General features: G+C 47.5%; 1 protein-coding gene across 3 annotated transcripts in view; it reads left to right on the plus strand.

Moving 5' to 3' along the window:
• Nucleotides 1-21,714, plus strand: part of LOC127452374 (signal transducer and activator of transcription 5B-like) — a 145,086-nt gene that overhangs the window by 83,981 nt on the left and 39,391 nt on the right. For all 3 annotated transcript variants that reach the window (XM_051717808.1, XM_051717809.1, XM_051717807.1), the window contains 6 exons: nt 8,074-8,208; nt 8,326-8,482; nt 10,397-10,486; nt 19,902-20,076; nt 20,789-20,919; nt 21,477-21,628. In XM_051717808.1, coding sequence (XP_051573768.1) covers nt 8,081-8,208; nt 8,326-8,482; nt 10,397-10,486; nt 19,902-20,076; nt 20,789-20,919; nt 21,477-21,628 — 833 coding nt within the window. In that variant the 5' untranslated portion in view covers nt 8,074-8,080. The remainder of the gene's footprint in view (nt 1-8,073; nt 8,209-8,325; nt 8,483-10,396; nt 10,487-19,901; nt 20,077-20,788; nt 20,920-21,476; nt 21,629-21,714) is intronic.

The raw sequence follows: 21,714 nt of genomic DNA on the forward strand, positions 1-21,714 counted from the left end.
AAAATGAAAATTCTCTCATCATTTACTCACCCTCATGCCATCCCAGATGTCTATGACTTTCTTCAGCAGAACACAAATTAAGATTTTTAGAAGAATATTTCAGCTCTGTATGTCCATACAATACAAGTGAATGGATGCCAAAATTGTGACGCTCCAAAAAGCAGATAAAGGCAGCACAAAAGTAAATCGTCATGGTTACTGGTGTAACCTCCGTTCCCTGATGGAGGGAACGAGACGTTGGTGTCGATGTAGTGACACTAGGGGTCACTCTTGGGAGCCCGAGACACCTCTGGTCTTTGATAAAAGGCCAATGAAAATTGGCGAGTGGTATTTGCATGCCACTCCCCCGAACATACGGGTATAAAAGGAGCTGGTATGCAACCACTCATTCAGGTTTTACGCTGAGGAGCCGATATAAGGTCCGGCCATTTCAGCGGGTAGTTCAGCGTTGTGGCAGGAGGGACCAACGTCTCGTTCCCTCCATCAGGGAACGGAGGTTACACCAGTAACCATGACGTTCCCTATCTGTCACTCACTCGACGTTGGTGTCGATGTAGTGACACTAGGGGTCCCTATACAAAACGCCACAAGGCTGAACTGTGTTACGTGAACTGGCGGTGTGTGGTGGGCAGACTTGCTGTGTGCCTCATAGCCAGCACACCAGGTCGACACGTAACCTCCCCCAACACAGTTATGAGTGTCGAACGGCCCTTTTTGGGGACAAGTCGACTACCCAGAGATAGAGACAGGCTTAACCCAGTCATGGCCTCTTTCCCCTTCTCTTTTTCCACTCCCTAAAAAAGAAGGGGGATTATCCGACTGGGCCGCCAGGTCTAGTCGGGGGGTGTCCCTCCCAAGGGGAGGACACCGCGGAGACCACACCTCGTCCCAAGAGAGGGGGGATATTTAAGTGGAAGAATACATCACATGGTCTTTCCAACCATGTGGAGAGCCTTCAAGGTAGATCCTACCCAATGGGGGAGGAGTTACTACAACATGGAGACTGAGGGGCTCTGCCCAAGGAAGACGCAGTTTGCCAGTAGGGAAACGAACTAGCGGAAGATATAGATCGCATGGGGTTAGCCTTACAGGGAACCGCCACATGCGGAGCACCTACCCCAGAACCGGGCTCTTAGTTAGCGCGTGTACTGGGCCGGCAGCGAGTCTCTCCGAAAACTCGACTGCCACAGGGCTCGGAGGAAGTCAACCAGGGAACAACCTTTGTGAACACTACTGGGAATTAACAGCGCACATCTTCAGCTCAAAAGGAGGTGGAAGGCGCTATGTGCAAGCGATACACCCGGCCGGCTATCCCGGGCTTATCCGCTTGTGTTGCGTGCCACTACCTGGGACGAAACCGGTTCCACCCGGAGGTTGTAAAACCTTGCAAAGGTGTTGGGTGTTGCCCAGCCCGCTGCTCTGCAATGTCTGTTAGAGAGGCACCTCTGGCCAGGGCCCAAGAAGCCGCTACACCACGAGTAGAATGGGCTCGTAGCCCTACCGGGGGCGGCATGTTTTGGGCGAGACATGCCATAGTTATGGCGTCAATGAGCCAGTGGGCGATCCTCTGCTTGGAGACAGCACTTCCTTTCCGCTGTGCACCGAAGCAGACAAAGAGCTGCTCAGAGAGTCTAAAGCTCTGCGTGCGATCCAAATAGATGCGCAAAGCGCGCACCGGACACAGCAACGCCAGGGCTGGGTCTGCCTCCTCCTGGGGCAGCGCTTGCAGGTTCACCACCTGGTCTCTAAAAGGAGTGGTGGGAACCTTGGGCACATAGCCCGGTCGGGGGTCTCAGGATCACGTGAGAATAGCCCGGACCGAACTCCAGGCACATTTCGCTGACAGAGAACGCTTGCAGGTCACCTACCCTCTTGATGGAAGTGAGCGCAGTCAGGAGGGCAGTCTTCAAGGAGAGTGCCTTAAGCCCGGCTGACTGCAAAACTCAAAGGGGGCTCTCTGTAGACCCTGAAAAACTACAGAGGTCCGATGAGGGAACAAGGCGTGGCCTGGAGGGATTCAGCCTCCTGGCGCCTCTTAGGAACCTGATGATCAGATCATGCTTCCCTAAGGACTCACCGTCGACTGCGTCATGGCGTGCTGCTATGGCAGCAACGTACACCTTCAAGGTGGAAGGGGACAGCCTCCCTTCCAACCTCTCTTGCAGGAAGGAAAGCACTGATCTGACTGCGCACCTCTGGGGGTCTTCCTGATGGGAAGAACACCACTTAGCGAACAGACACCACTTAAAGGCATACAGGCGCCTCGTAGAGGGAGCCCTAGCCTGAGTGAATGTGTCTACCACCGCAGGTGGGAGACGGCTTAGGTCTTCCGCGTCCCGTCCAGGGGCCAGACATGGAGATTCCAGAGGTCTGGCGTGGGTGCCGAATGGTGCCCCTTCCCTGAGAAAGAAGGGCCTTTCTCAGGGGAATTTGCCCGGGGGGAGCTGTCACGAGGAGCGTGAGGTCCGAGCACCACGTCTGGGCGGGCCAGTAGGGTGCTTACCAGGACGACCTTCTCCTCGTCCTCCCTGACCTTGCACAGGGTCTGTGCGAGCAGGCTCACTGGGGAAAACGCATATTTGCGAATGCCAGGGGACCAGCTGTGCCAGCGCGTCTATGCCGAGGAAGGCCTCGGTGAGGGCGTACCAGAGCGGGCAGTGGGAGGATTCTTGGGAGGCGAACAGGTGCACCTGTGCCTGACTGAATCGACTCCAAATCAGCTGGACCACCTGAAGGTGGAGTCTCCACTCTCCCCTGCGGGGAACCTGCCGTGACAGCGCGTCCGCTGTAACGTTGAGGTTGCCCGGGATATGAGTGGCTCGCAGCGACTTGAGGTGCTGCTGACTCCGGAGGAGGAGACGGCGGGCGAGTTGTGACATACAGCGGGAGCGCAGACCGCCTTGGCGGTTGACATATGCTACCGCTGCCGTGCTGTCTGTCCGAACTAGCACGTGCTTGCCCTGGATCAACGGCCGGAACCTCCGCAGGGCGAGCAGAATTGCCAGTAACTCGAGGCAGTTGATGTGCCAACGCAGCCGCGGACCCGTCCAGAGGCCGGTGGCTGCGTGCCCGTTGCAAACAGCGCCCCAGCCCGTCTTGGAGGCGTCTGTCGTGACCACGATGCGCCTGGAGACCAGTTCTAGAGGAACACCTGCTCGTAGAAACGAGAGGTCGGTCCAAGGGCTGAAAAGACAGTGACAGACCGGTGTAATGGCCACGCGGTGTGTCCCGTGGCGCCATGCCCGTCTCGGGACTCGAGTCTGGAGCCAGTGCTGAAGCGGCCTCATATGCATCAACCCGAGCGGGGTGGCCACCGCCGAGGACGCCATATGCCCCAGGAGCCTCTGAAAATGTTTCAGTGGAACCGCTGTTTTCTGTTTGAACGCCTTCAAACAGGCCAGCACCGACTGGGCGCGCTCGTTCATAAGGTGCGCCGTCAAGGAGACTGAGTCCAACTCCAAACCGAGAAAAGAGATGCTCTGAACCGGGAGGAGCTTGCTCTTTTCCCAGCTGACCCGAAGCCCTAGTCGGCTGAGGTGTGAGAGCACCAGGTCCCTGTGTGCGCATAACCCGTCTCGAGAGTGAGCTAGGATTAGCCAGTCGTCGAGATAGTTGAGAATGCGAATGCCCACCTCCCTTAACGGGGCAAGGGCAGCCTCTGCGATCTTCGTAAAGACGCGAGGAGACAGGGACAGGCCGAAAGGGAGGACTTGTACCGATACGCCTGACCCTCAAACGCAAACCGCAGGAAGGGTCTGTGTCGAGGAAGGATCGAGACGTGAAAGTACGCATCCTTCGGGTCTACCGCCGCGAACCAATCTTGATGCCGGACGCTCGCTAGAATGCGTCTTTGCGTCAGCATCTTGAACGGGAGTCTGTGTAAGGCCCGGTTCAGTACTCGCAGGTCCAAGATTGGCCGCAACCCACCGCCTTTTTTCGGTACAATGAAGTAGGGGCTGTAAAACCCCCTCTTCATCTCGGCTGGAGGGACAGGTTCTATCGCGTCCTTCCGTAGGAGGGTAGCGATCTCCGCGCAAGGTAGCAGCGTTTCCATCTTTCACCAAGGTGAAGTGGACACCGCTGGACCTGGGCGGATGCCCAGCGAAGTGAATCGTGCAGCCGAGTCGGACGGTCCGGACCAGCCCTCGCGACGGACTGGAAAGCGCAAGCCATGCACCCGAGTTCTGCGCAAGGGGGACCAAAGGGACAACGTCATCGGATGTACCGGCGGGTGGGGCCTCGCGGCGGGGCGGAGCCTGAGGTGCCACACCCCATCGTGGCCGTGCTGAGTCAGAGGACATCGAAGCACTTACCTGGCTCCTTGTGACCACCCCCGGAACAGCCTGGGACGGGGGAGGAAGAGGCCTGTCCTCATGACCCGTGGAGACTGTCACATCGGGGGCAGATTTGTGCCACAGCTGGGCGCTCAGGGCGGGAGACCGCCGCTGGAGCGCCAACCTGCCAAATAGAGTGGTGGACGGTGGTCGTGATGCCAGCCGTACACACCGAATATGTGACCCAGGGAACAAGGAAACCACTCTTGCGGAGCTCTTGAGTACTGCAGCCACTTGGGCATGCAGCGCAATTAAATGCAAAAGGTAACAAAAAGAAGATCTGCTTACCAGCTCCAGAGCAGCGGGTTTCGTTGTCCCTGGGTCGCCCGTCTCAGGGGCGCTTCGAAGACCTCCGTGGGTTCTTCGGTGCCGGCTGTGAGACGGGTGGCGTCGGCTTCCTGCGGTGGGCTCCACGCCGGGGCCGGGCCGGAGGGGCGGGCTGCGGCGGAGCCGGTGCAGTCACCGCAGGGGGACGCCCTCGGCGATGAGTAGATGGGGGGATCTTGAGCCACGCCGGGGCAGGACAAGCCGGCTAGCACCCATCTACTGCTCTACCATCGAGAACTGCTGGGCAAAGTCCTCGACAGTGTCGCTGAATAGGCCCGCCTGGAAAATGGGGGCAGCAAGGGATCGTGTCCTGTTGGCCTCACCCATCTTGACCAGGTTGAGCCAAAGGTGGCGCTCCTGGACCACTAGTGTGGCCATCGTCCGCCCGGGAGACCGTGCCGTGACCTCCGTCGCTCGGAGAGCGAGGTCGGTCGTCGAGCGCAGTTCCTGCATCAATCCCGGGGCGGAACTACCCTCGTGCAGTTCCTTTAGCGCCTTGGCAGACTTGCAGGAGAGCCATGGCGTGCAGGGCGGAGGCGGCTTGTCCAGCAGCGCCGTAGGCTTCGACCGTCAGAGACGACGTAAACCTACAGGCCTTGGACGGGGCTTTGGGCACCCACGCCAGGTGGCGGCGCTCTGCGGGCATAGGTGCACCGCGAGCGCCTTTATCCACCGGGGGATTGCCGAATAACCCTTGGCCGCCCCACCATCGAGGGTAGTGAGAGCGGGGAAGCTGAAAAGATCGGGACCGGGCAGTAAAAGGTGCCTCCCGCGATCTTGTCAGCTCTTCATGCACTTCCGGGAAGAAAGGAACGGGGCGGGGCGTGGCTTTGAGCGGCGCCGCGAGCCCAGGAACCAATCACAGAGCCGCGAGGGTTCAGGGAAGAGTGGTGAAATCCACTCTAACCGACGCTCGCGGCTGTCCGGGAAAGCATGTCGTCATCTCCGCGTCAGCCTGTGACTGGGCGATCGACCCCGAAGGGAGGAGCCCAGCCGAGGCTTCCGACTGGACGAGCCCGCTCTCCGATGCTGCGCTCGAGAGCTCATTACTTTCGCGGGCTCCGAATAAGAGGTCTTACTCGCCGTGAGACGAGCCGGCGGACTCACCCGGAAGCCCGATCGGGGCAGACGAGCGTGCTGGGGGATGGGAGTTCCGCGGGGGGATACCCGGCGGAGGCGGTCCCATTGGGGTCCCCAAATCGCCCCCAGTGCTAGCCGCGCTGGCCTCAAACCCGTGGGTAAAAGGACCGAGGCGGGAGCCTCTGGGGTGGCTCGCTTCCTTACGAAGGCGAGCCGCGACCGCAACGTTGCCATGGACACATTCTCGCAATGAGAATGTGACCATCCACGAACGCTGTCTCCGCGTGAGCAGTGCCCAGACACGAAAGACAGTGATCGTGACCGTTAGAAGGCGAGAGATAACGAGCACAACCAGGAATAACACACAATCGGAAAAGCATCTTTAAAAAGACGCGTCTTTAAAAAGACGTTCCGTGTGTGCGCTCTTTTAGAGAAATATATACTCTTTTAGAGGGGAAAAATGCTCTTTCAGAAAATATACTCTCTAGTTTTTCTGCCGAAGCGCCCAGGGGCGTTCTCTGCAGTGCACCAGTGCAGAGGAGGGAGAAGCCGCTGAAATGCGCCGTCAGATCCAGCAGGTGAATGAACAGTAGTATTCAGCTCAATGAGCATGACCGTTCGGCTCCGAAGAGAAAATCTGAATGAGTGGTTGCATACCAGCTCTTTTTATACCCGTATGTTCGGGGGAGTGGCATGCAAATACCACTCGCCAATTTTCATTGGCCTTTTATCAAAGACCAGAGGTGTCTCGGGCTCCCAAGAGTGACCCCTAGTGTCACTACATCGACACCAACGTCGAGTGAGTGACAGATAGGGAACATATGACTCCAGTGGTTAAATCCATGTCTTCAGAAGAAATATGATAGGTGTGGGTGAGAAATAGATCAATTTTTAAATCCATTTTTGCTAGAAACTCTCCTCCCTGCCCAGTAGATGGTGATATGCGTGAAGATTGTGAATCACCAAAAACAAAAGAAGAAAGTGAAAGTTAAAGTGGAGATTGACTGAGCAGGGAGGAGAATTTATAGTAAAAATTGACTTAAATATCAATCTGTTTCTCGCCCATCCTATCATATCACTTCTGAAGACATGGATTTAACCACTGGAGTCATATGGATTAGGCTACTTTTATGCTGACCTATGTGATTTTTGGAGCTTCAAAATTTTGGCACCCATCCTCTTGCATTGTATGGACCACAAGAACTGAGATATTCTTCTTAAAATCTTAATTTATATCCTGCTGAAGAAAGAAAGTCATACACATCCGGGATGGCATAAGGGTGACTAAATGATGAGAGAATTTTCATTTTTGTGTGAATTATTCCTTTGAATTCCTTTTGTGCGAGACACAACATGCCAAATGACCTTGCTTTTTAGTGTTTTTTTGTTTTGTTTTTGTTTTTTGCATTCCTTGCATTGTTTTGAACATGTTTTATGCATAACAGTAACTCTCTGTCAACATTAAGGGAAATTTAGACATTACACTTAACTGATTTTAATGTAATTGTTTCATACATTATGATATAAAATGGGGATCATTGTATTGAGAATAACTTTTTCATCTTTTCATTTCTGTAATCATGTCGCCCTTTTATTTTTTATTTTTTCCATCAGATTCATGTAGTGTTTACAGTATCATAGATAAGTGATATATTTTAAAAGTTGTCAGTCACAAGCACCAAAAAATACCTATATTTTTTATTCTTTCTGGCAAAAAGTCATAAAAGGGAATGTAAATTACGGTATGTATGCTACATTTTTAAATTGCAGCATAGAGTTTTTATTATAAAGGGGCATAGCTTTCGCAACTGAGTACGCAATACTCACTACTCATGAGTACTTTTAAATGAGCTACTCTTATTCTTACTTGAGTAGTTTTTAGGACAGGTACTTTTACTCTACTCAAACTACATTTGAGTAATAGTACTTTTACTTGAGTATTATTTTTCAGTACTCTTCCACACCTGCACACACACACACACACACACACACACACACACACGTATACATATATAATAATGAGAATTTTCTGCCTTATGATAATGAGAATTGGAGGGGTGAAATGTGCTTAATTGTCATGAAAATAATGAAAATGCACAAAATCTTAATAGGCCTAAAATAGACTTAATTCTATTCCTTTTTTTTATTTCTAGCTCTTTTTTTATTTATTTTGGAGTGAAATATGACTTGGACATGTTCTTATCAGGTCTTGTGAGATTCACCTTGTTGCTCTCTTTCTTTCTTTCTTTTTTTTTCTCTTCTCTTCGCTCTCACCTGCCTCTTCTACTGTACCTGACATCTCACTCTCTCTGTTTTTCACTCATTCTCTCAGAGAGAAAATGGCAGTATGGATCCAGGCCCAGCAGCTGCAGGGAGATGCTCTACACCAGATGCAATCTCTCTACGGGCAACACTTCCCCATAGAGGTGCGACACTACCTGTCCCAGTGGATAGAGGGCCAACTCTGGTATGTGAAGTGTTCGCCTGAGTGAATTTTAACTGCCACTGTCATTTTGTATGTTTTTTTGTTTTGTTTGTTTTTTTATCAATAATATTGTGTGTGTGTGTGTGTGTGCTCTGTCAGGGATGCGATAGATTTAGAGAACCCTCAGGAGGAGATTAAAGCCAAGCGTTTATTGGACAGTCTGATCCAGGAACTACAGAAGAAAGCAGAGCATCAAGTGGGAGAGGACGGATTTCTACTCAAGATCAAATTAGGACATTATGCTTCGCAGCTAAAGGTAACACACAAAACCTGCAAAAACCTGATTTTCAGTTTAAAGTGACATGAAACCCCCCTAGTTCGTTCACACCTGAGACTTAAAAAAAAAAAAAAAGGCTTATGAAATGGCCGTGAAAGTATGCAAAAAGGTAGGTGGGGAGGTCGGGAGGGGGTCAAGCACAAGTCACTCTCTCACTCACGAAAGAGATAGCTGAACATCAAAATGTGAGAGAAAGCAAAAGCAAAAGAGTTTTTCGGGCACTTTGCTGTATATCAATTATGGGACAAAAGTATGAACGTGAAGAGTGAAGATGATACAACTCATGAAGTCTGCAAATCAAAGATTCTGATATTTTGTTCAAGCTTTTGAGAATGAAGTAAAACCAGGCATTGCCACCAAAACCAAGACTGCTTAGAGACCTAATACTGTATAAATTCATAGATATTTATTCTTACGAGGAATGTTTCGGGTTTAATACAAGTTAAACTTTATTGACAGTATTTGTGGCAAAAAGTTGATTACCACACAAGATAATTTCAACTCATCCCTCTTTTTCTAAAGAAAAAAAAATCAGCATTCAGTAAGGCACATAATGTAATTCTAGAGTTCGAGTGCCCATATAATCTTTTGCATGAATGGTAAAACAGGTTTGGCTTGCTTATCTTGATAACAAAGTGCCAAAAACCCTGTAGGCCTAAATCCTGCTAACTTTCACACGATGTAAAGGAAACCAAAAAGAGAGTTGACATGACTTTGAGATTTGGGTTTTTATCAATGTATTTTTTTTTTTTAAAAAGCCGTCGTGTTATCCTTTCCATGATCAGACGTACGGAGAAGACGCAATGGAATATGTGTGTCACTAAACAAACTGCCACATGTTTGGAGCGCGAGTAGCAGAACTGCAGCGAACCTGCTCGCTCCGGTCTGGTTATGGACTGCGGTCCATTTGAAGAGTGATTCCGATCTTACCACTTTGTTTAATGTAAAAGTCTGCTCTCATATCTTGGACAGGAACCGCTGTCACAACCATGTGTGATTTTATATTTCTCAGCTGTAAATGCGTTCTCACCACAGAGCCCCTCTCATATCTTTTCTGTGAGTTGAACTTACGCCAGCCAGGAACAGATGTCACATCCGTGCATGATTTTGAATTGAATGTAAACTAATGAATGATGCAGTTCAGTAATTGGATTTCAGATTTGAATGATATATCATTGTACTCTAGTAACAATCACAACTCAGAGTTTAGGCATATACTTCATACTGTATTTTATGACATTGCTTCAAGTTTAGTTTTTAAACTGGAAGAACAAAATGACAAACCACTTTACCCTTAAAAATAAACATAAAGAGGGCTGTAATTGTTTTCAGTGATGTGCAGCCTGTACATATCTGTTAACATCTCAAAAAATTTGTTTTGGGTTTTCTTGACCCTGAGTTCCAGGCCAAAAATGTTATGGAAATTAGGCAGATCTTATATATGTAAATATACCTTTGATATATTCAAAAAGAAAAAATGTATTTCAAGTTTAGCTCTAGCTCTAAAATATTTCATCAGCTAGATATTGCTTTCGGTAAGTTCTTGTGTAGAGTAAACCTTGCCTGCAAACCAGCTCGATAACATTATTATGTCCTATGAAGGTTAAGAACAGTTTGTGATAGTAATGTGGTGTCTGTGGGCACTTACTGCTTACGAATGTTAAATATATATATACATATGCATAATGATATCAAGGACAGGCCAATCAGGAAAATACTGGCACCCCCTCTGTGTTTACTGTCATTAGTGTTATGGGGTGTACTGTGTGTGTAAAAGTAAAACAAGACAGTAGGTAGAGGTGTGTTTATTTCTGATTAATTTTCTCTATTTCTTATTCTGTGTGTGTGTGTGTGTGTGTGTGTGTGTGTGTGTGTGTGTGTGTGTGTGTTTAGAGCACATATGATCGCTGTCCATTGGAGTTGGTGAGATGCATCAAACACATTCTGTACACAGAGCAAAGACTTGTCAGAGAAGCAACTAATGTGAGTAGCACTGGGAGGTCTAATTCATTATAGTGAATCAGTATGTTATTGAAATGGTTAAAAAGAGACATCAAAGGTGTTCCCAGATGCCTTCACACAGCATGTTAAAGGGATAGTTCACCCAAAAATGAAAATGTTCTCATCATTTACTTTCATGACTTTCTTTCTTCTGCTGAACACAAACAAAGATTTTTAGAAGAATATCTCAGCTCTGTAGGTCCATACAATGCAAGTGAATGATGGTCAGAACTTTGAAGTGCCACAAATCACAATAAAGGCAGCATAAAAGTAATCTATACGACTCTCTTGTTCCCTGTCTGTCACTCACTCGACGTTGTGTCGATGTAGTGACACTAGGGGTCACTCTTGGGAGCCCCAAACACCTCTGCTTTTTTGAAAAAAGGCCAATGAGAATTGGCGAGTGGAATTTGCATGCCACTCACCTGGACATACAGGTATAAAAGGAGCTGGTATGCAACCACTCATTCAGATTTTCTCTTCAGAGCCGAGCGGTTGTATTCAGTGCACTGAATTCAATTCCCTCCAAAGACGCACCTCAAAACTGCTGGATTTACAGCGCATTTCAGCGGCTTCTCCCCCTCTGCACCTGTGGAGTGCAGAGAACGCCCCTAGGCACTTCGGCAGAGTGAAAATAAGAGAGAAATATTCTAAAAAAGTATATTTTCATTCACAAAAAGAGTGGTACACACAGAACGTCTTTTTAAGGATGTCTTTCTGTTTGTGTATTATTCCTGGTTGCGGTCGTTGTCTCTCCACTTCTGACGGCCACGATCGCTGTTTTACGTGTCTGGGCACTGCCCACGTGGAGACCTCGTTCGTGGATGAGTCATGTCCTCATTGCGAGAACATGACCATGGCAACGTTGCGGGCGCAGCTTGCTTTTGTAAGAAAGCAAGCCACCCCAGCAGCTCCCCGCACCGGTCCTTCTACCTACGGGTTTGGGGCCGCGTCGGTTAGCACTGGGGGCAATTTGGGGACATCAATGGGACCACCTCCGCCGGGTATCCCCCCACGGACCTCCCATTCCCCAGCACGTTCGCTTGCCCCGATCGGGCTCTCGCACGAGACCACCGGCTCGTCTCAGCGTGAGTTCGACTTCTCGTTCAGAGCTCGGGAAGACGATGAGTTATTGAGCGCAGCATCGGAGAGCGGGCTCATCCAGTCTGATGCAGAGGTTTCGGCTGGGCTTCCTCCTTCGGGAATGGTCGCCCAATCTCACGCCGACGCGGAAATGACGGACATGCTTTCCCGGGCGGCCACAAGCTTTGGGCTAGAGTGGAACCCTCCACTCTCCCTTGAACCCTCGCGGCTTGACGATTGGTTCTTAGGCTCAGGGCGCCGCCCACGGCCACACCCCGCACCGGTCCCTTTCTTTCCGGAAGTGCATGAGGAGCTGACAAGATCATGATTTTTTACTGCCCGGTCCCGATCTTTCAGCTCCCCTGCTCTCACTACCCTCGATGGTGGAGCGGCCAGGGGGTATTCGGTGATCCCCAGGTGGATAAGGCGCCCGAAGCTCCAGTCCAGGGCCTGAAGGTTTACATCGTCCCTGACGAATGTGGGCTGTGGTGCCGCTGGACAAGCCGCCTCCGCCCTGCAAGCCATGGCTCTCCTGCAATGCACCAAGCCAAGGCGCTAAAAGAACTGCACGAGGGTAGTTCTGACCCAGGATTGATGCAGGAACTGCGCTCGGTGACCGACCTCGCACTCCGGGCGACGAAGGATTTGCACATACTCCCGTCCAAGATGCTGACGCAAAAATGCATTCTAATGAGCGTACGGCATCAAGATTGGTTTGCGGCGGTAGACCTGAAGGACGCGTACTTCCACGTCTTGGTCTTACCTCGACACAGACCCTTCCTGCGGTTTGCCTTCGAAGGCCAGGCGTACCAGTACAAGGTCCTCCCCTTCGGCCTGTCCTTGTCCCCTCGCGTCTTCACGAAGGTCGCAGAGGCAGCCCTTGCCCCGCTAATGGAAGTGGGCATCCGCATCCTCAACTATCTCGATGACTGGCTAATCCTAGCTCACTCTCGAGAGTTGCTGTGCGCACACAGGGACCTTGTGCTCTGGCACCTCAGCCGACTGGGGCTTTGGGTCAACTGGGAAAAGAGCAAGCTCTCCCCGGTTCAGAGCATCTATTTTCTCGGTTTGGAGTTGGACTCAGTCTCGATGACTGCGTGCCTCACGAACGAGCGTGCGCAGTCGGTGCTGAACTGTCTGAAGGCATTCAGACGGAGGACATCGGTTCCACTGAAACCTTTTCAGAGGCTCCTTTGGCATATGGCATCCTCAGCGGTGGCCACACTGCTCGGGTTGATGCATATGAGACTGCTTCAGACTCGAGTCCCAAGATGGGCATGGTGCCGCGGGACACATCGTGTGGCCATCACGCCGATCTGTCGCCGCCTCTTCAGTCCTTGGACCGACCTTGCATTTCGACGGGCAGGAGTTCCCCTAGAGCAGGTCTCCAGGCATGTCGTGGTTACAACAGACGCCTCCAAGACGGGCTGGGGTGCCGTATGCAACGGGCACACAGCCGCCGGCTCCTGGACTGGCCCACAGCTGCATTGCACATCAACTGCCTAGAGTTGTTGGCAGTACTGCTCGCCCTGCGGAGGTTCCAGCCATTGATCCAGGGCAAGCACATTTTGATCCGGACGGACAACACAGCGATGGTAGCGTACATCAAATGTCAAGGCGGTCTACACTCCCGTTGCATGTCACAACTCGCCCACCGTCTCCTCCTCTGGAGTCAGCAGTGCCTCAAGTCGCTACGAGCCACTCACATCCTGGGTGACCTTGACACTGCAGCAGACGTGCTGTCACGTCCGGTTACCCTCAGGGGAGAGTGGAGACTCCACCCTCAAGTGGTCCAGCTGATTTGGAGTCGATTCGGTCGAGCACAGGTAGACCTGTTTGCTTCCCGGGAATCCTCCCACTGCACACTTCGGTACGCCCTCAGTATAGATGCGCTGGCCCCCTGGACTACGCAAATATGCGTTTCCCCCAGTAAGCCTACAAACCCTGTGCAAGGTCAGGGAGGACGAGGAGCAGGTCATCCTAGTAGCAACCTACTGGCCCACCCAGACGTGGTTCTCGGATCTCACGCTCCTCGTGACAGCCACCACGCTCCCCCCCCCGGCGAATTCCCCTGAGGAAGGACCTTCTCAGGGACGGGGCATCATCTGGCACCTGCGACCAGACCTCTGGAATCTCTACGTCTGGCCCCTGGACAGGACACGGAAGACCTAAGTGGCCTACCTCCTGTGGTGGTAGACACGATCACTCAGGCTAGGGCGCCCTCTACGAGGCGCCTGTATGCCTTGAAGTGGCGTCTGTTCGCTAAGTGGTGTTCTTCCCGACGCGAAGACTCCCAGAGATGCGCAGTCAGATCGGTGCTTTCCATCCTGCAGGAGAGGCTGGAGGGGCGGCTGTCCCCCTCCACCCTGAAGGTGTATGTAGCCGCTATTTCAGCTCATCACGATGCAGTAGATGGTAAGTACTTGGGGAAGCACGACTTGATCATCTGGTTCCTGAGAGACTCTCCGTAGTCCTTCGGGGTCTACAGGAAGCTCCCTTCGAGCCCTTGGAGTCAGCTGAGCTTAAGGCACTCTCTTTGAAGACTGCCCTCCTGACTGTGCTCACTTCCATCAAAAGGGTAGGGGACATGCAGGCGTTCTCTGTCAGTGAATCGTGCTTGGATTTCGGTCCGGGTTACTCTCACGTGATCCTGAGACCCCGACCAGGCTATGTGCCCAAGGTTCCCACGACCCCTTTTAGGGATCAGGTGGTGAACCTGCAAGCGCTGCCCCAGGTGGAGGCAGACCCAGCCTTGGCGTTGCTGTGTCCAGTGCGAGCTTTACGCATCTATTTGGATCGCATGCAGAGCTTTAGAAGCTCCGAGCAGCTCTTTGTCTGCTTTGGTGGACAGCGGAAAGGAAGCGCTGTCTCCAAACAGAGGATTGCCCACTGGGTCATTGATGCCATCGTGATGGCATATCAGGCTCAGGACGTGCCACCCCCTGCGGGGTTACGAGCCCACTCTACCAGGAGTGTGGCGGCCTCCTGGGCCCTGGCTAGTGGCGCCTCTTTGGCAGACATTTGCAGAGCAGCAGGCTGGGCAGCACCCAACACCTTTGCGAGGTTCTACAATCTCCGGGTTGAGCCGGTCTCATCCCGTGTATTGCAGGCACAAGCAGGTAAGCGGTACACCCGGCTGACAGCTGGCCGGGTGTACCACTTGCACATACCGCTTGCGCATAGCACCTTTCCCCTTCCTTGAGGTGAAGACATGCGCTCTTGACTCCCAGTCGTGTTCACAGACTGTGATCCCTGGATGACTTTCCTCCTTAGCCCTCTGTCAGTTGAGTTTGCGGAGAAACTCACTGCCAGCTCAGTACATATGCTAATTAGACCCTGTACTGAGGTAGGTGCTCCACATGTGCTGGTTCCCCAAAGGCGACCCCATGTGATATCTTCTGCAAAATATGTTTCCCTGTCGGTAAACTGCGTCTTCCTTTGGCAGAGACGTATTCCATTCAAAATACCCCCCCCCCTTTTTGGGCAGGGTGTGGTCTCCGCGGTGTCTTCCCCTTGGGAGGGACACCCCCCAATGTAGACACTTATGGCTCCCAGTCGGTTAACAAATTCCACTCTTTTTGGGGAGAAAAGAGAGGAAAAGAGGCCTTGGCTGGGCTAGCCTGTCCCTATTGTTGGGCAGTCGACTTGTTCCTGTAGGACCATTTGACGCTCATAAGAGCGTTGGGGGAGGTTACGTGACGGCCTGGTGCGCTGGCTACGAGGTACACAGCGGTCTGCCCGTCACACACAGCCAGTTCACGTGACACAGTTCAGATAGTTGTGGTGTTTTGTATAGGGACCCCTAGTGTCACTACATCGACACAACGTCGAGTGAGTGACAGATAGGGAATGTTGTGGTTACTTTCGTAACCTCCGTTCCCTGATGGAGGGAATGAGACATTGTGTCCCTCTTGCCACAATGCTGAACTACCCGCTGAAATGGCCAGGACCTGGTCTCGGCTCCTCAGCACAAAACCTGAATGAATGGTTGCATACCAGCTCCTTTTATACCCGTATGTCCGGGGGAGTGGCATGCAATCCAATTCTCCAATTCTCATTGGCCTTTTTTCAAAAAAGCAGAAGTGTCTGGGGCTCCCAAGAGTGACCCCTAGTGTCATTACATCGACACAACGTCTTGTTCCCTCCATCAGGGAACGGAGGTTACAAAAGTAACCATGATGGTTTAATACATGTCTTTTGAAGTGATGCAATCACTTTTGGTGAGAAACAGATCAATATTTCAATCCTTTTTCTACTATAAATCTTCACTTTCACTTTCAGAATGTGAAAATGAAAGTGGAGATTTATAGTTAAAAAGGACTTAAATATTGATCTGTTTCCCACCCACACCTATCATATCGCTTCTGAAGATATGGATGTAACCACTGGAGTCATATGGATTACTTTAATGCCTTTATGGGATTTTTGGAATTTGAAAGATCACCTGATCACCATTGCTTGCATTGTATGGACCCAACAGAGGTGAAATATTCTTCTAAAAATCTTGGTTTGTGTTCTGCAGAAGAAATAAAGTCATACACATCTGGGATGGCATGATGGTGAGTAAATTATGAGATCATTTACATTTTTGGGTGAACTATCCCTTTAAGTCTTCATTTTTTGTACTGACATAAATATATAGTTAAAGGGGCATTCAGTAGTTCTCTAGCTAGCGTTAGCATTGCTCTTCTTCGTACATTTTAAGTACTGAATAGACAGTGGTGTTAGACGCTGTACTATCGATGTGGATAAGCATGATCGTCTCTGCTGCCCCTGTCAGCTTTGGAATATCATTTGCATCTGGAAAATGTCTGAGTTTGAGGTCATTTCTAAAGTTATTTATTACTAATATAATATAATTGCTTTGCCAAAAACAAACATCAGAATTCAAGCTAACAGACTTATACAGTTAAGGACAGATTATTATTGTCCCTCATATCAATAATCTTTGGAGACTGTCTACGTTTCACATTATTTCTAAAGACAGTTATTACAACAGCTTAGCGTGAAATAAAACTCAACTATCTACGATACAGAATGTCATGGTAAAGGAAAGATTAGAATTGTTTTTGATTATCAAATTTAGCATGTCCATGAATACTGTATTTGAAGATCTCGTTTTGTTTCCAAGCAACCAATGTTATGGTTTACTCAAAATCCACAACAATCACTGTGCCAAGCTACTACACGGATGAAGACGTATGCCATTTCATAGAGGTGGAGGTAGATGGGCCCCCCTTACTATAGCTGTGATAACAAAGAAAAGAAAATTACAGGTTGCTTTCCAGTTGCGTTTGTAAACACAGCTGAAAACTGTCCATTACTAACATGTGTTGACTACTCACGTAATTTTAAAAAGTTTGAGGGAAACTTGTATGAGTTTTCTGCAAATTCCACTGATACAATTTTAGAGAGTGGTCTAAACAATTAATAATGTCTTACCTGTCCAACAAAAAAGAAGCAACATCGGCATCGCTACTAGGTTTTTCTTCATCGTCAAATCTTTCCACCTTGTGTATGCCGTACTGATGTTTACTCTAGTTTTTTTCCTTTGCTGGTCTTTCTGTCTTCTTGCTTTGGACCTTTTTTGCTTCTTCTGCAGTAATCTCCTGTTGTCTCTGCTTCTAAAACATGAATAATAAATACACTTTTTATAGAAAACTATTATGAGTACAGTCTTCATCTCATGTGAGTGTACACCATTCAGATCACTCTTCACAAAAACACAGTTCATTTGTTAATGTGTAAAACTTTTTAATTAGCCCCAAATTACTGAATGCACCTTTAACTACTGCTGTTTGTAACAATGTTTGTCAAGTGCTGCATTGTTGATTGTTCCAGCATGTCACCCACCTTGTGGTTTTACTCCCAAAGTTCCCTCTAAGAGTCTAATGAATTGGTTTGAATGAATCTTTAAAAAGAACCTGTTACAAAAACCAATTCGGTCATGAATCAGACAGGACTAACACAGAGACAGACATTGACATAACACATAAATTAATATAAAATACTAATAGAACTAATAATCCAATGACAAAATCGAATGCCCTGCTCTTGTGGATAAATGACATTTTGATATATTCATCCAGGAAATAATTATGACCTCCTTTAACTTAGTTTAAATCAAGAGCATTATACACTGTCATAGGTCTGTAAATGAATTCAATGGGAACATCATGGTTGATAAACTGGGCCAGTGTACATGAGATTGACTTTTATGAGCATCACAAATTAAATTTGTCTGTTTGATTTGTGCATGCACTGATGGACATACATATTCTGAATATCTATCCCCCCTAAACACATGCAGTCTTGATATCTGCCAAGTGAATGCTTAGTTTTATGAGAGCAAAAGAGGAAATTTCAGATTTTATAAGATGAACTGACATCTCATAAAACCATATATCTGAAGAAGATATCAATAAATCTAGAAGCCTGCATATACACATAAAAATGCGCACTCATAATCTATCTTCATAGACACACATATACACCCACTCAAAGACATTATATTTATGTTCACATACAATGTGCGCACTACACAGAAAAATGTTTTGTCTGTTTAAACATACATTCATATGCACCCAATCTGCGTAGGTATACAAGAAGATCTTCACCCTTCTGTCTGTTGTTCAGAAACAATGGGACAGAGACGATAAGGACTACAGCACATGTTGAAACTTTGGTTTGTGGGATTAAAATAACAGGACACATGATTAGGGCCTCGTTTCCAAATAAAGATTCATCTTAGTGGTTTTCAAGAGCATTTTCTATGGGCAATTTTATGAACGTTCTTTATTTTTTATGTGCCTGTCCCAAAGCTGCACTTAACACGAACGCGCGAGGACACGATTTAAGTGCTACTTAAGAAAGTCGCTGTCCAAATATATGTAGTGCTGAAATGTGACTGTGTAGTATAGCTAGTCATTGTAACTTCTTTACATTTGTGCGTATCTTTAGAAATACTTATTATTTACCTCGCTGACAAAATGGGTCCATTTATTTTCTTAAATACTTAACCTAATTAACAACTCAGGCTAATTAATGTAATTTTGTTATAATTTTGTGCAGAATGATCTATTTATTACCTTTAGACAATCACTGCTTTGTTCACTAGATGTACGTTTGCAATGTTTATTTTTCACAAATTCTGTGGGTCAAGGTGCAGATGCTCCCAGGGTCAGTAAAGACGTGTTAATCTTCATGTAAATCTTCGACCATTTTTAAGTACTACTGAAGTTATGATGGCTTTGGGAATTGGGCTGAAAAACTAAGATGAATATTAAGATTGATTCTACAATCTCCTTAGTCTCACGATGCTTTTGGGAAACAAGGCCCTAATTGTATTAAAAATATACCCACCCACCCCAATCTTTCTTCATATCAATAGTTTTTCAAAACAATAAATGCTTTGCCTGAGTGAAATTCATAAGTAAATGACTCCAAAAAGGTTTACTTAAGCAGAAATCTTTAAAAGATTCACTGATGGGGGCCTGGGTAGCTCAGCGAGTATTGACGCTGACTACCACCCCTGAAGTCGCGAGTTCAAATCCAGGGCATGCTGAGTGACTCCAGCCAACCAAATTGGCCCGGTTGCTAGGGAGGGTAGAGTCACATGGGGTAACCTCCTCGTGGTCGCTATAATGTGTCTCGGTGGGCCGCGTGGTGAGTTGTGCGTGGATGCCGTGGAGAATAGTGTGGGCCTCCACCTGCGCTACATCTCCGCAGTAATGCACTCAACAAGCCAAGTGATAAGATGCGTGGATTGACGGTCTCAGACGTGGAGGCAACTGAGATTCATCCTCCGTCACCCGGATTGAGGCGAGTCACTACGCCACCACGAGGACTTAGAACACATTGGGAATTGGGCATTCCAAATTGGGTAGAAAAGTTGAGAAAATCAAAAAAAAAAAAAGAAAGAAAAAAAAAGATTCACTGATTATCTACTGTGATCTATTTTAAGTACTCAACTTCTGAATAATAAAATGGTTCCTTGCATTTTTTTGAATAATCTTTAATGCATACACATTTACACAAGTACGGTAATAAATAAATAAATAAATAAACATAGAAAATGCAGACAAAACATCACCACCAAATTATAAAATTACATCCAGAAGGAAAATTCACAATACATTTTTTTCCATCATTACTAACTAACATTGTTCTCCTAATAGAAGGTAAATGCAAATAACTCATTTATAAGGTTTTATTTTAAGTACTGAAAGATGCTCCATAAACAACGACTTGTCAGCTTATGATTAAGTGGTAGAGTTGGATGTCACTCATGTGTGTCTGTGACTCTGATTGGCAGTCAAGCTCACCAGTGGGCGGGTTGATGGACAGCATGTCGCAGAAGTACCATCAGATAAATCAGGTGTTTGAGGAGCTCAGAATACTGACTCAAGACACAGAGAATGACCTCAGAAAACTACAACACAACCAAGAGTACTTCATTATACAATACCAAGAGAGCCTCAGGATACAGGGTATGTACACACACACACACACACACACACACACACACACACACACACACACAACCAGTAATACACCCAGACCATTATGCCATGTTCTCACATGCAAAACAGAGTATCTCATAATTCAATTCATTATACAGCAAAAAATAAATAAATAAATATCCGTATAACAAAAATATATGATGCTCCCATAATATTTGCGAGTACACACGTGAGTTCAAGTCATGATATAGCAAATCAGAGTCAAGTCTCAAGGCAAGACTCAAGTCTGAATTTAGGTCTTCTGGTCTGCACAACTATTAATATAGTATCAATAAAATGTGTTTTTGTCATTTTAATTGTTCTAACCAAAATACTAGCATGACTAGCTGTATTAATACTTGATAGATAAAGAATAATATATACAATATATATTTTTCAGATGTGTATATATTCAGAGAAACATAGCAATTATGAAATACTGTACATATATCCAGTCTTCCGCAAATTTATAGGGTCTATGGCTGTGATTTTTTAAAATAAGATATCTAATGTAGTTATATCCAGTATAGCCTACTACAGAACCTTAAACAACATTCAATGTCCAGTGGCCAACTAGCATTATTTAGTTGATTCTGTAAGATTTCTACATATAACAATATGGCAAAATTTAACTTCATTTTGCTTTTTTGTTTGCAAAGCTTGTATTTGTTGTCTAAACCCTCCTGTCTGTTGTGAGCAGCTCAGTTATCAAGTCTGGCCACATTGCCCCCAGCAGACAGACAGCTCAGAGAGCCCAGTCTGCTCAACAAGAGAGCCACTGTAGAGGCCTGGCTGACCCGAGAGGCCAACACCCTGCAGAAATACAGACTGGTACACACACTCACCAACAAACACACAGAATTACATAACATAGCGGTAACATAAGGGGCCATATCCTATATTTTTGTAGCATTTTTCCCTTGAAATCCACTTGTAGGACCTTAGAATTAAAGGGATAGTTCACCTAAAAATTGTAATTCTGTCATCAATTACTCACCATTACCTTTGATTCCTACTTTCTCCATACAATGAAAGTGAATGGTGCCTCAGAATGTCAGTCTCTAACATTCTCCTCTTGTGTTCCACATAAAAAATTAAATCATACATTTAAATAAGACCTCTTTATGTTAATGACCTCTGTTATGATTGGTTAACCTCTTTGCATGTGAAATAAGGATCTCTTTCTTTTCAAAATATCAAAATTCTGCTTTCCATTATACAGTATGTCCCCCTTATAATAAAAGCGACACTTTCATATAATCATAAATCCATGGTGCTCCGCCTATTTGTTTTCAAGAAGAAGTCAAGTGGGCTGTAGGTATTTAAATAAGCACAGTACACAATTACACAAGTTGTATAATGTTATAAAATATTGTGTGTGTGCTCAGGGCCTGGCAGAGAAACACCAGAAGACTCTGGCATTGCTACGGAAACAGCAGACGGTGATTCTTGATGACGAGCTGATTCAGTGGAAGAGACGTCAACAGCTGGCTGGCAACGGAGGACCGCCCGAGGGGGGACTGGACATACTACAGTCATGGTACATACACACATGCATACAGAGAGCAAATCTTTATTTTATGCTTTTGTTTAAATGCAAATTCCAAGTCCTTTAGCAGTATGATC

This window comes from Myxocyprinus asiaticus, chromosome 14 (assembly GCF_019703515.2).
Source record: "Myxocyprinus asiaticus isolate MX2 ecotype Aquarium Trade chromosome 14, UBuf_Myxa_2, whole genome shotgun sequence".
NCBI classification, from domain to species: Eukaryota; Metazoa; Chordata; class Actinopteri; order Cypriniformes; family Catostomidae; genus Myxocyprinus; species Myxocyprinus asiaticus.